The sequence below is a fragment of the Pipistrellus kuhlii genome, unplaced genomic scaffold (genome assembly GCF_014108245.1).
Source record: "Pipistrellus kuhlii isolate mPipKuh1 unplaced genomic scaffold, mPipKuh1.p scaffold_m20_p_12, whole genome shotgun sequence".
Lineage (NCBI taxonomy): Eukaryota > Metazoa > Chordata > Mammalia > Chiroptera > Vespertilionidae > Pipistrellus > Pipistrellus kuhlii.
In genome coordinates this window covers 13,004,985-13,030,081 of record NW_023425427.1, presented here as the reverse complement: position 1 = coordinate 13,030,081, position 25,097 = coordinate 13,004,985, and the positions used below count along the sequence as shown (strand labels likewise).

The window sequence follows — 25,097 nt, the reverse complement described above, 5'->3', positions numbered from 1 at the left end:
ATCACAGAGAGCCAATGATGCTGAGTAAGCTCTACACAAAAGTTTTCTAGCAGAAAAGCTTTGTCACACAGATGTTGTGACAAAAGCTTTTAGGACAGCTTAGCACATGGTAAAAGCTCAAGTAGTGGCTGATGGAATGAATGGATGCAATAAAAGAAGACCAACTGCCTATTGTCCACCTTTACCTGCTCCCTGGTTGTGTGTACCTTTTAGGAGAAAGAGACCTGAATGTTAATCTTTCAGCTCTACCCACCCAAAATGTGTGACCATCATCCAGTAATTTAACTGCTCTCGCCTTGGTTTTTATCATCTGTAAAATGAAAGACTTGGATTAAATGACCTTTAAGGTGGATTTGCATTGCTTATATGGATATAGTTCATTGTCTTTAGAAAGTAATGCAGGTACATGGAAATAACCAAATGTCCTGGAGACACATAATAAGTAATTTCTTATATATAGAATTTATAAATATATAACATATACATTACATTTATAAATAATTCATTTCTTACACTCACTACCAGGTTTTTCTCATCAGAAGAAAGCCTTTTGGATTAATTCCATTTTATTCCTCTAAATGTGCTATGCCTCTATTTCTTAATTTATCAACTCTAAGCAATAACATTTATCTTTGTATTCTTCAAGGCAAAGAATTTAGTTTACTTCCTTCTCCTATATTTTAAGTATAGGTATTACTCTTGTAATGATTTATATCAATTTCCTTTATTACTTTAGTAGACTTAAAACACTATTTCTTAATCCATCAATTTTAAGTGGAATTCCTGACTCCTCACTAAGTGAATTAATGCTACCTTTGCTTTCCTCTATTTCTCCTCCCCTTTGAATGTCCCTTCTGTCAGTTGAATTATTACTTTTTTTTTTTTTACCAGAATCATCACTTTTATGTCATCCAAAGCTTCAATATTTAAATTCTCTTCTGTAACTAGGCTTTCTGAAAATAGAAAGCAATCAAGTATAATTATGTGAATATTATTTACTGCAAAAGTAGGTTGTGTGCTTGGCTGTGCAGAGGAATATGTAGTCCTATATCACCAAACCTGGGCCACTTAAAGAAGAATGCTTAAAGCAGCAAAGTCACATTGATTCTCTCAATACCCTCCACATGTTTCTCAAAATCAGTTCACATTTTAGCTTCAAATTATAAATTACTTTCAATTTTGGAGAACCTCAAACTTGAAACCTAGGTTGGTCCTTCTCAAACTTGGCTCTACATGGAATCATCAAAGGAGCTTTAAGAAACCCTGATATTTAAAGGATCCTACATCAAGAGTTTGATTTAATCAGGCTCTGGTGATTCCAATGAGTAGCCAAAGTTGAGGACCCTATAACATCAATCACGTCTAGTAGAGTCAAAGGTAATGAAATCTACTGAGTCCTTAGAAAACGAGCAAAAAGTAAAATCCAATACCAACTGAAGGTTTATAGCTTATTTTATTTCCTTTTTGTTGCAGCTGTCTCCTTCATAACCTAAGATCATTTAATAAGATGCACTTCTCTGCCCTTAGCTTCTGAGATATTTCATTCAGTGGTTGTTATTTGGATGGAGAGCAGATGTCGTTTTAAAGTCTATTCTTTTCGTAGGTGAGACTCTGGGTCATGGGCAAGGAAACTGCTGTGTGAAATTTCATCAAATCCTTGATATTCAGACTTAAGTTTCAATAACTGATTTTTTTTTCCTTGTGTCAAAGAATTTAACATGTATTGTGTTTCCAGTACTTCAATCTAATTTGGTCTGATTTCCAGGGTCAGTCAAAAGGAAGTTGTTCACTTTCAGCCCTCTTCCCAAGACACCTCAAAGAGCTGGAGCTGTTTCTAGTAGGTATAGTTGGCTGTGAAGAGCGACTGGGTGGACGCAGCACCAGAAGAACCTGTGGAAGTATACTTGCCTTTGGCCGCCTGGCAGTTAGCCTAAAAAACAAGGGTGACAGAGGAGGCCGAGTTAGAGCAGACACAACCATGTGCTTCAGCCTCTCATTTTAAACCAGTGACACCTTCATGTAGACATTTCCCCCCTTACATTAATTTGCCGGCTGATTTCATTATCCTCCTTTTATAACATGTTAGGTCCTTTATCCCAGTTTTCTGAGCATTTCTTTGGCTGACTGAGTTTTGTGTCAGTTACTGGGAAAGTTTCTTTTTAGTACCAACAATATCGCAACAACAGTACTAGAAATTAAGCTTGAGAAATTTCTCACTAGTATTAGGATAAAGGAGTGGGGATGTCAGGCTTAACAAGCTTGGACCACATGTGGAAGTTGTCTGCTAAGAAATTGACCAGATATTATGGCCAAGCATCAGGCAAAGTACGATTTGTTATAGTAAAAAAAACAAATGAAAATAAAATTATTTTTAAAAGTTACCCATTTTTTACTTATATTTGACCACAAACATGTAATTTTATGTAGTTGTTATCACAGGATCATTTGATCCCCTGTGTAAATTCTAATTAAAGTTGAGTTCAGGATTATAAAACCTGTAATAATATTCAAATGCCACTCTTCAAGTCACTGTTACTATTGCTTGCTCTCTTCAGGATTTATTTCTTCATATACAGTGATTTTCAAAGTGTGTTTCATGAACCTAAGAACTGGAAATCCTCTAGCTTGACCCCTACCACTGGGATCAGAAACTAAGTGGCTGGGGCCCAGCAATCTGGGTTTTAACAAGCCCACCAGATGATTCAGATGTACGCACTAGTTTGAGAATCACGTCTCAGACGATAAACTCGGCTTCCCTTCTTTGGTGTGGATTGGCCCCTGGCCCTTAGTTTCACAGTCCCTCCAACTCAACAGCCACGCCAGCACAGCCATGCCCAGCTCTCCATCATCATAAGGTAAAGGACTACCTCTACAATCTCACACCCCTTATAACCCAACTTCCCTGGGAACTTCCTTTCCTTTAGTGCTTCTGGTGAATTCTTTTCTTGCCCAGCCTTCTCTGATCAGCAAGCTACATAAGACCATCACTCAAATTCAGCACTCTTCAGTCTCCTTATTAAACTTTTACTCTTTTCTCCTGCTATTCCCATTTTGGTTGACCTGAATCTTCCTGCATGCTTAAGAGAGCTGTCAGGAAAATTTAGGATCTAAGTTAATGTACCACAAACTTACTCTCCTCTCAGCTGCACCTTGCCTGATAAGGTTGACCATCACATCTGGTCAATTTCCCAGCAGACGATTTCAAGCTCCTCCGCTGTTAAGATTGAAATCTCTATTCCCTTCTCACTCTCAACAGATGCTCTCAACGGCAGTCAGTCAGCAATCAACCACTGCATCTCTTTATCCCAACAGATCTGACTTCAACCCATTCTCTCTGTGATGTCTCTCCCATTCTTTCTAAGACTAACTCTGCCAACTGTATTAACATTTAGTTTTATGTAATCCTGTTTCCTCTAAGCCCTTGTCCTCTCCATGAACTCCACTCTCCTCATCTTCACTCTGTCCTCTAGCTTTCTTTTTCTAATGCTTACAAATGATATCACTTTGTGGGTTTGATTTGCATTTCTCTGGTAATTAGAGATGCTGATAATCTCATGTATTTATTGCCATTTGTACTTCATTGATGGAGAAGTGTCTATTTTAGTCCTTTGCCCATTTTTTTTAAACTAGGTTATTTCCAGCTATGATACTGAGATGGATAATAAAACCTTATCACCTATCAGATTTACAAATATGTTCATTCATACTATGAGGTGTCTTTTTTACGCTCTTGATAGTGTTCTTGACATCTAAGTATGCCAAGCTCTCTCCTACTTGGCTAAGCTCTAAGCTCCCTAAAGGCAGTGGCTGATCTGCTTTATTCATCCCAGTCCTTGGCTCATAACAGGTGTCCAAAAAGGAATGGTTACTAGTTGAATAAAATCATTTTGTCTTCATTTCTCCTGGTAACCTTTCTAGGTATTCTGACAAACTTCTTGAATATGCACTTTTCTTCCTCTCTCTCTTGAAACTATTTTATTGAGGTTCACTGATAATCACCTAAATGTCCATTTCTGCTTTCTCTGAGCCTTTATTCTGAATCTCTCAGAAGTATGTTGTTACTGACCCCTTGAAATTTGTTTCTCTTTGTTTTCAGAATCCTTGGTTCATCCTATCATAGTATTGCTGCTTGTTGGGTGGCTTCTCTTCTTCATCTTCCCAAAATGAAAGGTTCAGTGCTTATCCCTCTTATCTTTCCTCAGAAGTGTCTTTGTGGAAATTTTCCTAAAACCTCTGTCATCAGCTATGCGCCCAGTGTGGATAACTCAAAACTCTCTAGCCCTCACCTTCCTATTGAGCTCCAGTGCCACATTTTCAAATACTCAGTAGGCATTATCTGGAGACACCTTCATGGCCTAAGAAAGCAAGGTTTTCCACATGACAGAACCAGGCCCCAAGTGTCCATGTGATCAAGTACGTAAGAGGTAGTAGCATCTTACCACAGCCCGCTTCATGAAAGCCTCCTGTGTCGCCTTCTTGTTTGCAGCCTTGCCACTCCAAGCAGCCAGTGCACTGGCCTGCAGGGCCCGTCCATAAGAGAAACTTAGTTTCCAGGGTTTAGGTAGAGGGCAAAGGTTGATAGCATTAAGGTTGAGGGTAGCATCCTCTTCACTCATGCCCCCAGACAGAAAGCAGATGCCTAGAAGGACAGAAACAATTCCTCTTAGTCCCAGCTTGTGCACCCATCTTGAGAAAGCAAGCAATGGGCCTAAAAGAAATGTGATGTTTCAACCTTTTCTCTGCTTGATTTGCATGGGACTGGGTCTGGGATATTTCTTTTCCCTTGTTGGGCTAGGGATATAAGGGGTTTCATAAGTAAGGAAGGAGGTGAAATGTTGAGGAAATCAATGGATTGTGTGCATTTGGGCAGACTCAGGATATGTGGTATCACAAAGAGAGGGGAAGTGCTGCTGCCTGGGAGGTGGCAGGGGTCTGCTTCATGGGTGGAAGACTTTGGACAAACACTAATGCTTGTGGAATTTGGCTGAGGGCCAAGACCTGGAGTGAGAGGTGCAGGAAAGCCGTACCAGGCACAGCAGCAGGAACGGTACGGTGGAGAGCGGTGACAGTGGCCATGGCTACTTGCTCTGGAGTATACTTCTTGGTGCAGGCATGCCCAGCAGTCACCATGTTGGGCTTCAGCAGCGTGCCCTCCAGGTACACATGATGGTCATTCAGGGCCTTGTACACAGCAGCCAGGACCTGAAGGATAAGAAAGCCAAACAGGTGAAACCCAAAGCCAGCCTTAGAGTCACCTGCCCTTGGCACTTCTATGCTGCAGGGATGCAGAATGAAGCAATTCTCATATGTGGCTTGGCCAAAGCTTCCCAACCAGCCCCCAGGCCTCATCAGGGCAATGTATTGCAAACCACAGCCACTAAGCACAGACAAGCTGGCCTGTACCCGCCACCCCTACTCTAGCTGCCCACTGCATGGTCCGCTGGCATGGCTGCTTCACTCCTTCCTTCCCATCACTCCCTTTGGTCAGTGGAGACTGCCTGGGTGTAGTTAGTTGGGGACATGTAAATTGGCCTCTATTCTCCTTCCCCTTAGATGCTAAGTGGCCATAAAAACATTTCAGACACAGAAGTGCTTTCAGATATCATCTTAATCCACCTAATTTTGCCAAGAAAGAAACTGAGGTCAGATTACATTATGTCTCTTACTCTCCTACAGATATACTGTGGCTAATTTAGAAAGTCACAAGTAGACAAACTACTTTCTAATCACATGTTTGTTTTTTATGTAAGCCTCATTTTATTTTAAAATTTCTTAATTTACACCTAATGGAACTGAGACCCAACAAGTAGGTACATGGATTCTCACGCCCTAGTCTTGGTATTGCAAATCCTGTGTTTTTTTCATAAGGAGCATACCATGTACCCAAAAGTGGTAGGTTTGATAATACCTCCTTACCTTCTCAATGATACATAAAGATGCCAACTGAGAATATTTCTCATATAGTAGTTGATATATGTTAAGTAATAGCTGTTACTTAAAAGCAAGAATTTTCAACTAGAATTTGGACTGACCTTCTCAGTAACGTATAGGCAGTGTTCCATGTCATGGTCTCCATCAGGAATTACCTCTGGTTCAACAATAGGTACCAGCCCGTTCTAAAAAGGAAAAAGGAGAGGACAGAGTTAGGCTCCTCTCACTAGGAATCTTTCCTTAAGAGATTATTCAACAGTTGGGGTTGGTACAAAATAAAGCCCTTTTGGAGAAATATCATGTAAGTGACTCAAAGGCAATGCAAAAGAATTTAAAGAAATATCTAGTGAGCATGGCTTAGTAGCCAAAAAAGAACAGTGAGATTGAAAAGAAAGCAAGGGCCCTCATTGGTTTGCCTTAGTGGATAGGGAATTGGCCTGCAGACTGAAGGGTCCCAGGTTCGATTCAGGTTAAGGTTAAGGGCATGTATCTCCCACGTTGGTATTTCTATCTTTCCCTCTCTCTTCCACTCTCTCTAAAAATCAATGGAAAAATATCCTCGAGTGAGAATTTAAAAAAAAAAAAAAAAAAAAGAAAAGAAAAGAAAGAAAGAAAGAAAAAGGAAAAAAGGAAGGAAGGTAGGAGAGAAGAAAGGAAGAAAAGTTTTTTTCTGGAAATGGGGAAAAAATAAAAGCAAACTCGTAATTTCTAAGTCTTATTCTAGAAACTACTCTGGCTACTTCAGAAACTAACTATCACCCTTTTAGAGCAGTCAAGCTTAAATAACTAAGAAAGATGCCTTTTATGTGGGTTAAGTAAGGAGTTCAAAAAGTAGTTACAATTCTGATTGTGAATCTAGGTTTTGGCTACAGCTCAGCACCCATACAATAAAATCAGACTAAAATGGATCTCAGGGATGTGCCAATATATGTTAGAAATTTTAGCATCAAGTCTCCATCCTCTATGAAATGATGTGGACTGGGTCAGAGCTATCACCCTTGGCCTGGGATCTCAGAGGACCCTGTCTTTGGACATGGTGGAACACAGACAAGCAAGTGCCCTGGCCTCAAAAGCCTGACCACTTTGAAGAAGAACTGCAGTTGATGGCACCTGCCTTTTGGGCTCCTAGCTGACTTGTGCAACCAGTTCTTTCCCTACCAGCCATGGCTACAGCAGAAGTAGTGAAAATGCCACCAGGCTACCCTGGTGGGGGAGAAGAGGGCTCAGGTGTGGCTATAGTAAAATTAGAAAGATAGGCTCTAATGATAGCACTCGCCTACTGTGTTTTAGCCCAAGGGGAAGCCTGAGCACCTGCTGACAGATGCTGGCATAGCGAGCCAGGGCGTTGGCATTTTCCTGGATAGCAAGGGCGGATGGACACTGGTTGTCAATCCTCAGCACAGCACGCCACTTCCCAAAGTCAACACCATCTTTCTTGTACTGAGCACAGCGCTGAGAAAGGCCATCGAGCCCTGCAAGTCACAAAAGAGAGAATGGCTTCTTTGTGGCCCTGTCCCCGACCCCTGGGGCCGATAAAGTGAAGGAGTTCTCCCTGGGCTTAGCTTCCAGTCAGCAGAGCTTGAGAGTCAAAAATAATTGGGCAAATAAGCATGGGTCCCAATACTCAGCCGGGAGACATGGATTTCATAAATATGGTTTTGAAGCGCATGTGGATACACCATAAGAATAGAGGGAATGAATATTTGGTTGGTATACTTGCTATGTTCCAGGAGTGACTCTAGGCATTTTGCACACCGTTTCTCATTTAGTTATCATGACCCCAAGAGTTAATATTATATTCATTTTACAGATGTGGATATCCAGGCTCCAGAAGGTTGAGTGACTTAACTAAGTTTGCATATGAAAGAGTGATGGAGGTGGGATTTGAATTCTGCATAACTAACCCAGTGTTTTGGCTTATACTTGTCTACATGGGCAGTGAACTACCTAGCAAAATTATCTAAGTTGTAAGTCAGTGGTTGGCAAACTGGAGCTCTCAAGCCACATGCGACTCTTTGGCCCCTTGATGATGGCTCTTTCACAAAATACCACGGCCTGGGGGAGCCTATTGTGAAGAAGTGTGTTAGAAGAAGTTTAAGGTTTAAGTTTAAAAAATTTGGCTCTCAAAAGAAATTTCAATTGTTATACTATTGATATTTGGCTCTGTTGATGAATGAGTTTGCTGACCACTTGTAAGTGATGGAACCAGGATTCAAACCCAGGTGTGTCCGATTCCAAAGCCTGGGGCCATTACTCTCTATTGCTGCTGGATTTTTCTCTAAAAATAATATTCCCAGGTACAGAGTATCTTCTCTGTGCAATACACTGTGGTAAGAACTATATATATATAGCACCTTCAAAAAAAAAAATATATATATATAATATATATATTGTTTAACTCAATCTTCAAAACTATTCTGCAAAGCAGATATTGTTATTCCCTAGAATGGACTCAGAACTTAAGTGATAAATCAGAAGTCACACAGTTCTTAACTAGAGGAGTTTGGATTGAAAATCAGATACATGTGGCTTTAAACCCCATGTGATATTCATAATTTATTTTCACTTCCTTATTTGGAATGGTTCATATCAGTGGGCAGTGTCCTTACCTTGAATGCATATATTGGCATATATTGGCATGGCTCATATCAGTGGGCAGTATCCTTACCTTGAATGGTGGTTTCTTTGTTTGTTCCTGCAAGTGGAGCAGTTCCTTGGTCCAACTGTGAATTAAATAATTAAAAAGTAATTAGCAGGTGTCAGGTATCCCAGTAAATAAAACATCAGCAGAGCCCCTGGTGCTGACTAGTAGTTCCCATCTTTCATAAATCAAGGAGTTCATTTTTAAAAAAAAAATGGATTAGTTATCTGGAGAGATACAACAGAAAGATACAACAGTTCATTACCGAGGGGTCATTACCTGGAAGGAACAATGTAAGAGAGTCAAGGTCAACCCTAAGAGGATGGAAAGCACAGGCCTGGAGCTTGGGAAGTAATAAGTAATCTGATATAGCACCAGGAATATAGAGGTTCTGCATAAGAGCAGCATCCCTTAAATTATTCATTCATTTATTCAAGAGACATGATGGAGCACCTTCACGTAGCAGGTACTGTGTTATTACAGGAGATGAAGACAATAGCATGCAGCCTCTACTCTCAGCAGAGCAAAGGCTAAGTTCATGAGCCAGAGAGGTGGACAATCTGGGCTCAAACTGCCTCCAATTTTGCCTTGCTGCGGGCAAGTTGTGTTATTCTATTATTCTCACCTCACCTCTAAAATAAGAATAACTGAGTCAGCCTCCAGAGGTTGTCAGGAGGAATAAATGAGTCCCTGGAGTTCTAAGCACTCTATTTGTGAGAAGTTATTGCAGTTTTGGAAGACCTATTGGGTCGGCAAGCAAGTAATTGCGGATTTTTAAAAGAAAATCAAAGACAATTTTTTCATGGAACTAAATAACTTTATTCTGTAATGTATTGCCCATTTTGATCAATGACCTTTTGCCATCTTTCAGGCAGCATCATAATCCCACGTTCAAAAAACTTCTGGTTTTTATTAGCAAAAAACTGAATCAGGTACAATTTGACATCATCATCATTATTGAAATTTTTACCATTCAAGGAGTTTTGTAAAGATCGAAACAAAAAGTAATCAGATGGTGCAAGGTCAGGACTATATGGTGGATGTGGCAAAACATCCCAACCAAGCTCCATTAATTTTTGCCGAGTGACCAAAGATGTGTGTGGCCTTGCATTGTCATGATGGAATACAACACCTTTTCGATTTGTCAATTCGGGCCGCTTTTCTTCAACTGCATTGTTTAATTTTGTTAGTTGTTCAATGTAGACATCAGAATTGATCGTTCGGTTGGGTGGTAAGAGTTCAAAGTAGACAATTCCTTTGTAATCCCACCAAACTGATAACAAAACCTTCTTTTGATGAATATCAGCTTTTGATGTTGTTTGAGTTGGTTCACCTGGCCTGCTCCACGATCTTTTCCACTTGATATTGTTGTAAACAACCCATTTTTCATCGCCAGTTATCAGTCGTTTTAAAAATGGATCATTTTCATTACGTTTCTTTAGCAAATCGCAGCTGCTAATGCGTTGCGTTAACTGTGATTCTTTCAGTTCGTGAGGAACCCATGTATCGAGTTTTTGAACATAGCCAAGTTGTCTTAAGTGATTTTCAATGCATGTATGTGATACATGAAGCTTCTCTGAAATCTCACGTGTTGTACTGTGACAGTCCGAATTGATTATTGCTTTGATTAGGGCGTCATCAACTTCAACTGGACGACCAGAGCGTTTTTCATCTTTGAGTGAAAAATCACCAGAACGAAATTTGGCAAACCAATTTTGACACTGCCGTTCTTTTAAGGCTTCGTCACCATAAACAGCACATAACTTTTTATGAGCTTGCAATGCGTTTTTCCCTTTGCAGAAATAAAAAAGCAAAATATGACGAAAATGTTCCTTTTGATTTACCATTTTTCAACGAACGCCAAACGAAAACTACAAAACAGATCAAAAAACTTTTTTTACTGATTAACAGCTGAATAGCCAACTATCAAATAACAAAATGTGTTTTACATTTGTACTACGTCTGCAAACCTAAAAATTCAACTGAAGCCATATATGTGTAAAACCAGCAATTACTTAGTTGCCGACCCAATAGTTAAAGACAGAAGAGTGAGTGCTTTCATAATCACAGCTATCATGCTCTGAATAATAATTTTGTGACAGGGACTGTTTTTAAAACACATTTCATCCTTATAAGAATCTTATGAGGTAGGTACACCCATGTTAGAAATGAGGAAATGGAGGCACTAAGAGATTTGTAGAAAATGGTTGTAGAAAATGGTTGAAGGAAGAGGGCATGGGAGGAAAAGTCTGGAAGAGGATCGGTTCTCAGGGGAAGGTGTGATAGAAAGCAGATGAGGAGGTATGTTTGGAGTGCTGGCCCTGCATGGGCCCCTGGGCTGGGCACTGGCCAGGTTGCGGTTAGAGGTGAGGGGAGTGCAAGTACTCACCTTGATCCCCACCACGATGCCCTTTTCCTTAAGGATGTCTCTGAACAGCTTTCCCTGGCTGTCCTTCTGGTAGAGGGTCTCATGGAACAGGATCACGCCCCCGATGCTCTGGCTGACAGAGTTGTCCACGGTGAAGAGGATCTCCCGGAACTGCCGTCGGTTCTCTTCCGTGTTCTCCACGTTGATCCTCTGCAGGCGGTTTCCCATGGTACCTATGGGTGGGCAGGCAAAGGCAGGATAAGGAGCAAGCCAGGCTTTCCTCCTCCCAGTCTCAGAGACCCTCTCGGGGAAGGTCATCAAGACTCTTCTCTATTCTCAGAACTTTCGAACTCCTGCCTCTTTTTTGTCTCCATTGGCTGATGGTTGGGAAGAGAATGGGCTGGGCATGTCTGAGTCAGGGTGGAAGCCACCAGTTGGTCCAGGTGGGTACCTAAGGCCCTCCAGCCTCTCCCCAGCCTCTCTGGTTCAACCCTCAATCTGACTGTTGACTTCTCTGGTGTCTATCGTTTCCTGGGGGCATGCGGGCCCACCCCAGCTCTCATTTTACCTTCTCGGGCTCACTTAGACACAAGCTCTTCCCTGTGCCAGATGTGGACACTCCCTGGTCCTCTCTGCCCTTCCCTGGCTGACTTTAAACTGGCTTCTCATTAGCAGAGGCAGGCTGTGTATCTGACCTCTTTCTGGCTACTGAATTCCTGGTCTTGCTAGATAGCCAGAATCCCAATGACCTCTGGCAAGGGGCAATGTGACAATGAAAGGCTGAGTCTGTCTTGGGTTTTCAGAAATCTGCCTACTGAAATGACAGGACCCCAAAGGTCTCTGCTTCCTAAGCCTTCGGCTCCCACTCCTGTGTGCATAAGCCTTTACTCCTCTGAGAGGAAAGGGAACATAATGATCAAGTTGCCTCTGCTACATGTAGTAACAAGAATATGCTTAGTGTACTATGAGCTTCTGGCTCTCACTCACCTACAGACTCATCGGCAGCCAGGATCCCCTTCCCATTGGCAACGATGCGCTGGGCAATTTCTGAGAGCTCCTTCTTCTGGTCCGCGGTGAGGGCTGGGAATTTGTGGGCCATGGTGACAGGTCTGGAAAAGAGTGCAGGAGAGTCCTCAGCAGAACTGAGGGTGGCTCAGATGGACTCATGACTAAGGCAGCTGGGTGTGCAGACTAGCCCTACAGGCCCCTCTGCCATTACAAGTGCATGAACAAATGAGGTCTGAGGGGGAGTTTTCCCCCATAGCCTACGTAGATGCTGTTAGCCATAATGGATGAAGGTGGGACGGTAAATGTTCATGGTGATGCTAAATAGAATGCCTGCCAGGGTACCTTTGGGATGACTGTTCCTGAGACTGAACCAGCTAGTTAGTGACCCATCGCATTTGACAGGTAGATGCACTGCAGTAATTGGCTTTCTACTCCGTGGATTTCTGGTGCCATCAGGTACCCTGGCTTGAGGCCAGGACAGTGAGGCTTTTGGCCTGATGTGGCCATTCTCCACTTCGTTCGGTTAGCCTATAGCCCACCAGAATACTTGGTGATGATACCATCAAGGTACCCCAAATCCTTGGACTGTAGATCATTATCCCCACACCACTGACATTACCAATTCATAAGCATCTGACACACATTTGCTGCTAGGAGAGCAAATAGACCTGGTTCAAGGACAGGCTCTGCTTCCCCTGGCTGGGACCATGGGCAAAGCTGTAATTTCTGAGTCTGAGTTTATTATGGATTAAATGGTAGTAATATCTGCTCTGGTTGTCTCATTGCCAGATGGATCACCTGTGACCCATAAGCACTCTACTCATTGTGTTTGCTCAAAATAAAATTGTCGAATTGCATGATAAACATGAAGATGCTTTATAAAGCATTATGAAAATGTAAGCTATTATTATTATTTCCTTTTTGACTGTTTAAAACAGAATCACCTAAGGGACTCCCATGTTTCTATTTGTCACCAAGCTATTTTCTTCAGGCCCAGAGTGCTGACTCAACCAGAAAAACCAAGAGAAGAAAGGTCGAATCAACCCAAATCTGTTTATAGGAAGTTAAACTTCTACAGAAGGATTAAAGGTCTGTACCACATCAGCACAAATGTTACCCGTCTGTTAATCATAAATCAGGGTCACAGGCCAATGTCCACCACCGGGGACAGGAGGCCAGCGGGAGTGGGAATGACAGAGCGTGATCTCTCTGCCCCTGGCCTCTGCTCACTGAGGTCTCGAGTCAATATTTTTTAAAGTGCCATTGGAAGTTTTTCACATCATATTATTAAATGGGGAAAAAAATCCAGTGTCAGAGAAGCATGCAATATATAATATTCTTTTAAAATTAAAAACGTAGTATACACACATACCGTCTGTATGACTATATAAACAGGGAAGTACCACCCCAGGGTTACCCCTAGGGAATGAGACGGGGTGGAATGACTCTCATTTTCTTTTTTCAAACTTTTTTGTGTTTGATTTCTTACTAAACAGGGTTACGCGTTACTTAATTTATTATATGTAATACAGTAACAGGTGATACATGGGAATCACCTAAATCTGGGAGAAGGTTGTGAGTATGTACATATCTGAACAGAAGGTAACCACAGACAAACAGAGCTGCCAGTGACCTCTGAGCACCCTGTATTAACCTTGCCAACGTGAGAAACGAGGAGACAGAGGCCCAGGAAGAATATGTCTGATGCCCCTTCTAAGTTGTGATGTTTATAAATCACATCTGATTGGTGTAGAACTTGGAATCCTAATTTCCAATCTTTCTCAACAAAATAACAGAAGGGACCCTACAGTGTGACTCTTTCTGCCTCCCTGAGAGAGGTTCTACGGAAAGATAATAATTTGTGAAATATGTATGTTCAACTTCTGGAGAAGTAGAAGGCGGTGGAGAGTCCATTTGCTTCTCCATGTGCAAGGCGGATGGATTTGCAAGAAGACAGACACCAGGGGCTTATTCTTTGGAAGCCTGTGCTGGTCAGGCACTGAGAGCAGCACTTTTATGTACGGATAAAAGATGCTCACAGTCTCATCCTTCATCCCAATGCCACCGTGGCAAGGGCAGTGAAATGCTCTGCCAGCCTGAACCCTGGTGCCTGTGAACACCGTGCAGAGAGAGAAGGCTGCCCTTTCCTTCTAAACAGGCAAGGAACTCCTAACAGCTACACTCCACTCCCCAGCCCGGCACCTCAGGTCCAGCCTGGGCCTGGGTCTTCCACGGAGACACCTTGGCCAACACAATGATGGCAGCAGCTTCCCAATTGGCTAGTGAAGCCCTAGGCCACCATTTAAAGTCAAGTTTATTTTAAAAGGCATCATATCTTCACAACATGCTGTTTTTGGTTTTGTTTTTTAGAGAGAATGGAACAAATACATCAGCAGCTTTTGGTTCCAGATATCTTAAGCTTAGTGCCTTCGAGGTGCTTGGTGCCCCAAAGTAGGGAAATGTTGTAGAAAGCATCAAACCAGTGGTAGGTTTGAGGATTTATAATCAGATGATAACTCTGTTCTGTGAGGTCTCCAAGCCTGTTCCTTTTTCCCATCTGAGCAGTAGATGAAGGCCAAGGGCAACCAATACACATCAGAGTCCATTTCTGTGACAAAGAAACTTCTGTGCTCACACTAGTCCGTGTGAGAAGAGAATGAAGAAAGTGACAGAAGGTGACAGATACGTAAATAAATCATCAAAACAAGCAGTGGTTGTGGAAAGAGTGGAAATGAGCCGGCATCTCAAAAACTGAGTAGAACCTAACCCCGTGGTCAGCAAAACTGAGCCACATGTGGTTCTTTGGCCCCTTGAGTGTGGCTCTTTTGCAAAATACCACAGCCTAGGCGAGTGTATTTTGAAGAAGTGGTGTTAGAAGAAGTTTAAGTTTAAAAAATATGGTTCTCAAAAGACATTTCGATTGTTGTACTGTTGATATTTGGCTCTGTGGACTAATGAGTTTGCCAACCACTGACCTAACCCAGTGGGTGCATTCAGGTTGTTTTCCCCAGGCTAAGACTCCAAAGAGCCCTCAGATAGGTAACACTGGAAATAGCAGCAACCGTGAGCAGTTTGCTGCCAGGAAAGGTGTGAAGGAAAACAAACTTCTCAGCAGCTCACAGTGTTTTCAACCACCTTCCTGTTTTTCCTGAAAACAAAAGCAAGCAGACTTTCCCCGGTGCAAGTTCATTAACCCCTTAATCCCTGGTGCAGTCCAAGTAGACAAAAGAAGTTCTTTTACTTACAATTTGGGAGCAGAGTGTCCTCTTAGAGATCAGAAGCCGTGGCTGAGGCAGCAGCTGCCAAATAGGACGAATGTTTGGGAACACTCGGCTTTTATAGATTTCTCATCAAAGTTGTGTGGTGTGTGTGGTTTTTTCCTTCCTTTTGCCCTCCCCTTCCCACGTTGGCCTAGTGGGGAGGTTCATATCTAATACCTCTGATTGGCTCATAAACAGCCAATCCTTCTTATCATGCTCACATACTCATTGTATGCCTTGGACGTTAAAGCTACAAGGGCTATCAGCAGACCATGTAGTTCTTACTCCAGACTCTTCATCTGACTGGTGAAGACACTGAGACACAGAGGAATAGGGGATTTCCTCTAAGTCAAACAGCTAATGCGTGGCCAAGCTCTAGAATCCACAGAAGGAATTGGCAAGAATGTTAGCTGAGCTCCATCACTTAAAAAAAAAATACATGACCTTGGCCAAGGTTGCCTTTATTTCTCTGAGCCTTACTTTTCTCCTGCAAAGTGGCATCACAACTTTACAAGAGAATTATGTAAGTTTCTAAAGTGTCTGCATCCAGAAGCACCCCTTCCTTATGCCCTAAAACCAAGCGGGGTCCCTAGTGTTTTTAATGCCCAACACACTGCCTTTATTTTCATTCTCTCTCAAATTTTACATTTTTGTCTTACAGTTGGTAGAGACTAGAATAAAACTCAAAGTGACTGATCTAAGCCATCATCTCCCCTAGAGATGGCACCGTCCGGGTAAGGATTCATTCTACAGTTTTTCACTTGAGCATTAACACAAAATCCAAATCAAGAGAAGGTAAATAAGATATGAGGTGCTTCCTGAGTGAAATAATGAACAAAGCAAATAAACCTTATGGGGAAATGTAAAAACAATGAAATCTATTTATGATCAATGAAGCATGATCATAAGGAAAGTCTAAATTCTCAGAAATATATTTCTTTGGGATCATTCATAAAATTAGGGGAGGTGGAGTCAAAGTGCTCGATGGTTTTGAGTGTGACATTAGAATTTATGAGTGAACAAGTGAAATGTCAAAGAAATGAAGGAGAAAGTATGGGAGAACTAGGTTGTCTAAATAGAGTTTAAGGGCCAGATAGCTTCTAAAAGTGGGTAGTGTTAGACATCGAATGTGATTATTAAAGGAAATTGAAATGTCTGAAACACAAAATTGAGGCTCATTTGTCTGGAGAAGTCTTGGCCACAGCCTATCATAAGGATGGTGGAGGGCTAGGCCAGGTAGAACTCCCATCAGCCCTCCTGAACCCACTTGCCACCCAAAGGCATTCTTTCTGGTTTCCCATCCCCACCTGCTGCTCATTCCAGCATCCCGTGCTTGATTGATCAGACCCAGATGACCCAATCTGGGGAGGTTTCATCAGGTTTTATTTTGCCAGAGAAGAATGGAGGAAGTAGAGAAGGATGGTGGTGAGAGAATGGAGTGTGGGGTGAGTGACAGATGCTGGGGGTCAGGACTTGGGCAGTTAGAATTGTGACTAAAAACAGTCCACCCGCTGAGAGCTGCATGGTAAAAACAATTTCACTTATGCTACGAATACTAATTATCCTTGTTGTGATAATGACAACAATAACAATAGCTCATTTTTTTTTAGGTCCTATGATGCATTGAGTTCTTTTTATAGATATCTCCAATCTGAGCCCCTGTCTGAAATTGCATGCTTTCTGGATAAGAAAACTCTGGTGAATTGTCATAAAGAAATAGGAACATTTTTTTAAAAGAATGGCTTTGAATCTTAGTATTTATTGAGAAGGGCTAGTTGAATACTTTAGAATTTTGCTCTAGCCAAATTATTGTTTAGGTAGACCTCTCAACTGCTCTCTTAGATGAGTTGCTTATTTTTGGACTAAATTTTACAAACAATCAGAATTCTGATGGCGTGACTATGACATGTTTCTGAACTTGTTATATTTAGAATACACGAGACATTGATGGAACATGATTAAGCTAGTTCTTTGTTAGCCTAAACATTCAGGTTATTAATTCAAAAAGAGCCTTTTCCCAAGACGGGCACATAGCGAGTCTGACTCACTCTGACTCAGTGGTCTAGAGCAGAGCTGTTTACATTTGGGTCACCAAAGTCTACATAGATTAGCAATTTCTCTCCCTCCCCCAACCCCCCCACCAGCACGGTATAACCTTGGATGCTAAACCTTCATCAATCGGGGAAGAATGGCTTGCGTAGGCAGACCCAGGTGGCCCTGCTCCTGCCGGGCACCACTTCACGTGAACAGCAGACTGGCCAAGCACGTCAGAGGGCATGGTGCACCCGCCCCCGAGTGGTGACACCTGCTGCTGCTCCTGTGGCATCAGCATTTGCCTGCTTCCGGGGTTTGATGTGTAACTGGAACTCAAAGTTCACCACAGCAAGGCTGCAGCTGACCAGGCCTTAGGAAAATAGTCACTCCTGAGCAGCGCAGACAGTTGGCAGGTGTGTGTTTTAAGTCTCTCGACTCCATAACATATTCAAAACTGAGAGATCACGGGACTTGGAGGCCATGTAATGCTGGGGAATCCTCCAGCCTGTTTTGTCCTCAATATCATCCTCTTTTGAAATTCATGGAACTCCAGGCTGTAGCTGCCCCAAAATGGTGCATGCAAACCACCGTGCCCCCTCACCTTTAAAAAAAATGTGCTAAAATACACATAACATAAAATTTACCATCTTAACCGTTTTAAGTGTTCAGTCCGTAGTGTTCGTTTTACATTCACATTGTTGCTCAAGCAATCTCCAAAACTCCTTTTCTCTTGCAAAACTGAATCTCTAGATCCATTAAACAACTCAGCATTCCTGTCCTCCACCTTCCCCCGCATTACCCTCCCCCCCCCAATCACCATCACCATCACCACCCTGGAAACCACCATTCTACTCACTGCCTCTGTGAATTTCACTATTCCAGGTACCTCCTATAAGGAGAGTCACACAGTATTGGTCATTGCCTGACTGGCTTATTTCACTTAGCGTGATGTCTTCAAAGTCCATTCATGTTGTAGTATGGGTCAGAGTTTCCTCCCTTTTCAAGGCTGAATAATAGTCCATAGGCCAGTGGACACTTGGGTTGTTCCCACCTTTTGGCCGTTGTGAATAATGCCTCTTTAAACCTGAGTGTACACATATCTCTTTGAGACCAGGCTTCCAATTCCCTTAGGGCCCTTTTATGAATGCCACAGTTTTGTTGAGATAGAATCTACATCCCATACAAGTCACCTAAAGTTTACAATCCAGTGTAGTTGATGACAGTCACAGTTAGAATAGTAGATGTCAGTTTGGGAGAGTGATGTGGTAGGTTTTTCTAAAATACCATGATCTGAGGGAACAGGTGGTTTTTTAAGCACCAGCATGAAGCCAGGGGCAAGAGCCTCTCATTTCCTCGGGGTGACTCTTTTTAGACGTTCCTGTGTGTTCCAGGGAGACGAGAGTGCCTGCCTAGATTCAAGTCCCCAGGGCTAGTGAATGTAAAAGTATCCAAGTTCTAGGCTCTAGCGATACCACCCCTTTGAGACAAAAGAGTAAAGTTGAAGCTTGAAATGTGGCCAAGAACTTGAGGCTTTCCTTGTCTGAGGAAGCAACTCTGTGCAATTAGGATGCTGCAGAGGCAGGGGCGACTGGGAAGAATGGGCTGCAAAATTTCAGAGTTACTGAGTAGCCAGTACTTTTCCGACAGGAAAGGGTTACTCTGGTCCGTGGTGACCGCCCAATCCCCACCTGCCATCGGCGTGGGTGCAGTACTGCCTCGTCAGTGTTGTCTCTCAGTCTCTTGCTCAACCGTCTCAAAGTTCAATTTCCCCCTCACTATCTAATCGGGATTGTTGGTTATTTGTGTCATTAATGATCCCAGCCTATTTCTCACTTCTCCTTATCTCCTGGGAGAGCTGTTTGGCCTGTAGGTTGGAAGGCATTGTGTGCTGTGGAAAGAGCCATGGGTGGGGAGGCACCAGGTCTGGGAGGGGGTCTAGCCGTGAAACTGAGGGAAATCAGGCCCCCAGACTGAAGTATCTTGGGAAATCTGGTTAGCTGTGAAACTGAGGGAAATCACCCTCTCAGCCTCCCTTCCCTGCTGTGCGAAGTTGGCCTAGCAATACCATCCCTGTCTAACTTTCCCATGTTATTGTAGCCTCCAAATCAGCGATTTTCAACCTGTGTGCCGCAAGAAGTTTCAAAACACGCAGTACCTGACGCTTTAGCCAGGGCACTGACCTCTTTTCCCTTAGGTTGTCAAATAAAATGTGACAACAGCCGACACAACAATAGCCGTCTGGTGTGTATGAATCAAAATTACACCCATTTTTTGGGGGGTCAGATCGGCAAAAAAAAAACACATTTTTTTTGATGTGCCGCAGAATTTTAGTAATTAGTTTCTCTGTGCCATGAGATGAAAAAGGTTGAAAATCACTGCTCTAAGTGCTATGAAAATGATAACTACAAAGTATTCTAAACCATGTCACTTCACAGAAGCAGACATTATACTGCTCCTGTGGCGTGTGTGTGTGTGTGTGTGTGTGTGTGTGTGTGTGTGTGTGATTTTCAAACACATACATTTGAAAATCAGAAAACAGAGTTCTGGCCCTGGCTCTACCCTGAATAGCTGGATGGCATTGCCCAAGGGTGGTCATTGCCATCTGTTGAGCACCTCCTCCTTACAGGCCTTTCCTGGGCACTTCACATAGAATATTCCTCTCAATCCCCAGGAAGTCAACAGGGTAGGTGTTATTTTGGAGAAGAGGGAGTTGATCCCATCCCTGCCTCAAGGTCACACTCTTGTAAGCACTAGGCCAAGGACTGAAGTACAGACTCGAAGGTCATCCTGGGACTTTGAACTCATCATCTATACCACATGTGTCAAACACAAGGCCCGCGGGCCAAATCCGTCCCGCCAGGCCTTGCAATGTGGCCCGCACCGCGCTGTCATCACTGCACTCCGCTGCGTTTCCATCACAATGACAGTTTATGACTGTTCAGTAAACCATTCGACCCGCGATTTAGGCTGGATTTTAGATTTTGGCCCCTTCTCTGATTAAGTTCGACACCCCTAATCTATACAGTGAAACACAGGATCTCCTTCCCCCCAAACTGCATGTTTTTGACATTCCTGGTTATCATAGAACAAAGGAAATTATTTTGAAGAATAATAGAAGAGCTTAGGTTAGACTACAAAATGTTTTTTAAAGGAAGTGCTGTTGAAATGGATTATTTATTGATGAGATTACTTCAAAATACTGGCTTCCTCCCCTATGGTTCTTTGGGTTTGCTTCATCTCATCTCAGCCCTCTTCAGGAATGAAGGTGCCAGGATGACCAGATCTGGAGTTACACTGTCCTGGAAGGCTGTGGGGGGAAAACCCACCCGGACACTGAGGGGCAGGCAGCTAGCCAGCATATCTGCATATGGTGGACCAGTCAATTGTTTAGCAACCTCCTCAGTGTCACCGATGCTCCCACAAAATGAAGAACCTATCACTCAGCCTCCAAAGTGAATGAATCCAGTCACCTACAAATTCAACTTTCTGCCCTGCTGAAGGCCTAGCCATAAAATTTTTTGGTGAGTCAATATAATTCAGTTATTAAGAATGTGGACTTTGCCCTAGACCAGTGGTCGGCAAACTCATTATTCAACAGAGCCAAATATTAACAGTACAACGATTGAAATTTCTTTTGAGAGCCAAATTTTTTAAACTTAAACTTCTTCTAATGCCACTTCTTCAAAATAGACTCGCCCAGGCTATGGTATTTTGTGGAAAAGCCACACCCAAGGGGCCAAAGATCCAAATGTGGCTCGAGAGCCACCTTTTGCTGACCATGGCTCTAGACTAGGAGTGCAGTGATGACAGCGCGGTGCGGGCCACATTGCAAGGCCTGGTGGGACGGATTTGGCCCGCGGGCCTTGTGTTTGACACATGTGCTCTAGACAGTTTGGCTCAGTGGATAGAGCTTTGGCCCTTAGACTGAAGTATCTTGGATTTGATTCTGATCAAGGTCACATATCTCGGATGCAGGCTCAGTCCCTGGCCCCATTCAGGGTACATGCAGGAGGCAACCAATCGATGTGTCTCTCACACCGATAATCCTCTCTCTGTCTCTTCCCTTCCACTCTCTCTAAAAATCAATGGAAAAATATCCTCAGGTGAATATTAACAACAATATAAACAAACAAACAAAAAATGTGGACTTTAGAGTCAGCTAGAACTTGCCCTCCAAATTCCAGCACCGAGCTTCCTACTTCTCTTACTCTGGGCAAGTTCTCTAATCTTTTTGAGCCTCAGTTTTCTCAGCAAACTTTCCCAAAACTTGACCTGTAACAGTGTTGGGGGATTGTATTGAATGAACAAAAAGGCAAAATGCCTGGCAAAAATTAAATACTATATAAACAGTATTGCTATCAGTGCCATCATCCCTTTCTCCTCTCCGTATTCTCCAAACTCTGTCACCAAAGAGGAGTGGCTCCAAAAGTTTTGCTCCCAAAGCACCCACCCTCATTAGCTACGTTCTTTACTCTGAATCCCTCATCTCAATCCCAGCCACCAAAGCTTCCTCCATTTTATTTTTAAATGTATTTTATTGATTTTTTTTTTTTTTTTACAGAGAGGAAGGGAGAAGGATAGAGAGTTAGAAACATTGATGAGAGAGAAACATCGATCAGCTGCCTCCTGCACACCCGCCACTGGGGATGTGCCCGCAACCAAGGTACATGCCCTTGATCGGAATCAAACCTTGGACCTTTCCGTTTACAGGCCAATGCACTACCCACTGAGCAAACCAGCTGGGGCACTTCCTCCATTTTATATGCAGATAAATTAATCTGGACCCCGAGTCCATCTTAGAAGTTGCATGGTAACACCCAAGAAGAGATACTCTCTCCCTCAGAGGACAGTCAGGAGCTGTAGGTGAGGAAATATTTTTTCTCCTCTGTGACTCCAAGGAGAGTATGCCTTACTCACTGAAAGAGATGAAGAGAGGAAGAAACAGCTTTGAGGAGACTGAGAAATTGGCAATATTAATGCGGGAGATGTAGAAGGGAATGAAAGAGGAGAGAGAAACAAAGAGATGAGGCCAGGCCCGTGCTGCCAGAGTCAGAACAGACTGAGCGGCAGGAAGGGCCATCTGCGGGGAAGGCAGACAGGCTGGCTTCATTCGCACCCCTGTACCCACCGTGGGGGATGGCTGGCTGGCCTGCACCACTGCACACCCGCCCTCCGTGCCAGGGCTGACTGCGGGCCTGCGAGGCCCCGCTGGGCGGCCAGATGGAGGTGTGGGCGAGAGGCTGGAACAAGTTCTCTCCATGGCAGGGAGCCCGGGGAGGTCCTCGTCCCATCAGGGCGCCCAGCAGAGGAGACCACACTCGGACTGATCACGGCCAGGCAGCAGGTGCCCTGGCTCCTCCGGGGCAGGGAGGGGCTGCATTTGCCCTTTTTTAATGTTCCCTGCGCAGGCCCTGCCCTCTTCTGCCGCTCATTTCGGCGACTCTCCTTTGGGTCATTTGTCAAGTGAGAACACAGATCTTTGATCCCAAAAATGGGAAGAAAGAGGACAGTCACTTAATAAAAATATTTCTATTTTGGAATGTTTTTTTTAAAAAAAAAAAATAATATATTTTATTGATTTTTTTACAGAGAGGAAGGGAGAGAGATAGAGAGCTAGAAACATCGATGAGAGAGAAGCATCGACCAGCCGCCTCCTGCACATCTCCCCAGGATGTTTCTAGCTCACTATCCCTCTCCCTTCCTCTCTGTAAAATATCAATAAAATACATATTAAAAAAACCAAAGCGCACCTTGCTGGCTGTGCGTGATTGGTTGTCCTTAGGTTTTGATTTCGTAGCCATGAAGCACTCACAGGCTTAGGCTTTGGGTTTGCTTATGTAGGCCAGCAGGGTGTTCGAGTGGTCTCCTTGTTTAATTGATTTAACAGCAGACATAGCTAAAGGTCTGCAGAGAGAGGGAAGAATCACATGGTGGCCACAGGACAATTTGAAATTGAGCATTAGTCATCCCTATTCTTAAAAGTCCTTTGAAACACCCCACCAGGTGGCAGATGGGTTGTCCCACTCATGGCGGCGGTTCAACTTCTCTCTCTCCTCTGCCATGTCCTCATTTCCTTCCCCACAGATTGCCCTTAGAAGTCAGAACTGTTTTTACTCTATAAGGTGAGGCAGCATGCCCACCACACTGCTAAGTCTTTGTAACCCCAGACAAATCAACATGCTGGGCTAGTGGGCAGGGCCATCCACTCCCCTAGAGACCAGCCACTCAGCAGCCCTGAGACCTCCACTAACATAGCCCACCTTCCTTAAAAGGCACTTGGATCTGGCATCACAATTTTGGTTCCTCTTTTAAGTATCTTCCAGGGTTGTGTGGTGAGGGCCACAAGAGAAGCAACCCCCCTTGTGAGTTCAGAGAAAGATAGTCTCTTTCTGTGAGATTGTCAGAGAAGAATGCAAATGAGTTTGCACTACCAGTTAGGAGTAGAGGGCTTTCTGATCAGAGACAGAACGTCAGCTGTGCGTTTTCTGTGGATAAAGGAGGATAGAGGTGGGTGCTGGGCTGTGATGAGGAGCAATTCTTCCATGGGTTGTTTTCTCCTCTCCTTCTGCTCTCTGACTGTGGGAGGAGAACAGAAATAGAAGACACCAAAGAAGAATTAACAAAGGACAAGCATTCTTTTATACCCAGATGATGTAATATTGTTTTCCATTAGTGGCCCTGCTAGCTAATCATTTTCAAGAAGAAAGGCAAAGGGCAAACAAATATGGACAATCCTGAACCCCGAGTTACTTTGTCAGAGACATCCACCTCCTTTAAACGCGGTTGTAAAAAGCAAGTCCACACAGGGTGGACGTTCTTACATGTTTGCTTAAAACCTGGAATAGCTTTGCTTTAAATTAGGTATGTATCAATGATATTTTTATCTTGGCCAAGGAGGAAGTCTAGTCAAAACTAGAACTACTTGGCTATGAGCATACAGGCTACAACAAGGATGTCAAATTCAAAGGCTAACATGGGCCAAACAAACAAGGTTTAAGTTTATGTGGGCTGCCAAAAAAACAAAAGTTTCAATTTTCATAGAAACGTAGGTTTCTTTTGATAGAGACATGCCGAATACAAAGGGCTGAAACAAATGAATAATTGTTAACATAAAATAATAGAACATTTTAGTAAAAACTAATATTTTTTCTTGAACATTATACTTACCAGACACTGAATAACATGCACATTTAATAAGCGTAACACAAACCTATTTTTCTTGTTCTCCTAAAGTGAAATATTTCCTGTTGTGCACACCAAACAAGTCAGTACAAGACTAATGATGTGGCAATCGGCTGCTAAAATGTTCACTGCTGGTATTAGTGGAGAAAAATGGTGCACCTTGCATAAGGCAGGTAAGGGAAATGAATGCAATATGATTTTAGTAATCAGTCATTAGCAAGCATTTTAGTTCATTACTAATAATTATGTATAACAGGATATTGTAAAAATTAATCTTCTCCAGGACCCATGTCAGAGGAGGTCAGAGCTTCATCCTAATATATAAAAAGCCAGGGTCTGTCATGATCTAAATGACCAGATGGATGACCAAGAACCAGGGTAGGGTCCCGACTTGCAAGGCGGGAGTCAGTCATGAGTCCCAGCCGGCGTGGCGGTAGTGAGTCCTGGGTCCTGGCCACCCATGGCGCTGCGGCAAGAGAGAGCTGTGGGAACGGAGCCATACTGCCATCGGATTGGCCTCTGGGTCCCTCCCCCCGGCCCTCAATTCCAGGGAACCAGAACTATGCTGTGATGATGGGACTGGACCCTACCTGAGGAGTCCCAGATTGTGAGAACGTGCAGGCTTGACTGAGAGACATCCACCCCTCTGCCCTGAGCTCACAAATTTTCATGC

At 43.2% G+C, this 25,097-nt stretch overlaps 1 protein-coding gene and 1 long non-coding RNA gene across 4 annotated transcripts; one reads left to right on the top strand and one right to left on the bottom strand.

Moving 5' to 3' along the window:
* Positions 1 to 1,434: 1,434 nt before the first annotated feature.
* ALDOB (aldolase, fructose-bisphosphate B) lies at positions 1,435 to 15,357 on the bottom strand. Its single transcript, XM_036433175.2, has 9 exons — positions 15,194 to 15,357; positions 11,928 to 12,049; positions 10,962 to 11,173; positions 8,600 to 8,654; positions 7,243 to 7,403; positions 6,033 to 6,116; positions 5,028 to 5,202; positions 4,440 to 4,639; positions 1,435 to 1,930 (listed from the first exon to the last, which is right to left on the bottom strand). Exons 2-9 carry the CDS (start codon positions 12,037 to 12,039, stop codon positions 1,835 to 1,837), a joined length of 1,095 nt encoding a protein of 364 aa, XP_036289068.1. The 5' UTR covers positions 12,040 to 12,049; positions 15,194 to 15,357; the 3' UTR covers positions 1,435 to 1,834.
* On the top strand, positions 1,925 to 14,652 carry LOC118716248. Of its 3 annotated transcripts, none has more exons than XR_006741238.1 (3): positions 1,925 to 2,855; positions 12,940 to 13,037; positions 14,321 to 14,652. It is a non-coding gene; the product is annotated as an uncharacterized LOC118716248 (long non-coding RNA). The 3 variants fall into 3 exon arrangements; XR_006741237.1 differs by having other exon boundaries at positions 13,487 to 14,652; XR_004987095.2 differs by lacking the exons at positions 12,940 to 13,037; positions 14,321 to 14,652 and adding an exon at positions 3,144 to 4,627.
* Positions 15,358 to 25,097: the final 9,740 nt, after the last annotated feature.

Excerpts from the sequence above, each read along its gene's own strand:
- ALDOB (XM_036433175.2), bottom strand. The coding sequence starts at position 12,039 with ATGGCCCACAAATTCCCAGCCCTCACCGCGGACCAGAAGAAGGAGCTC. Across the intron at positions 5,203-6,032 it reads GCCTATACGTTACTGAGAAG|GTCCTGGCTGCTGTGTACAA; the intron begins GTCAGTCCAAAT and ends CTTATCCTTCAG. Across the intron at positions 1,931-4,439 it reads CTTTCATGAAGCGGGCTGTG|GCTAACTGCCAGGCGGCCAA; the intron begins GTAAGATGCTAC and ends CTTGTTTTTTAG.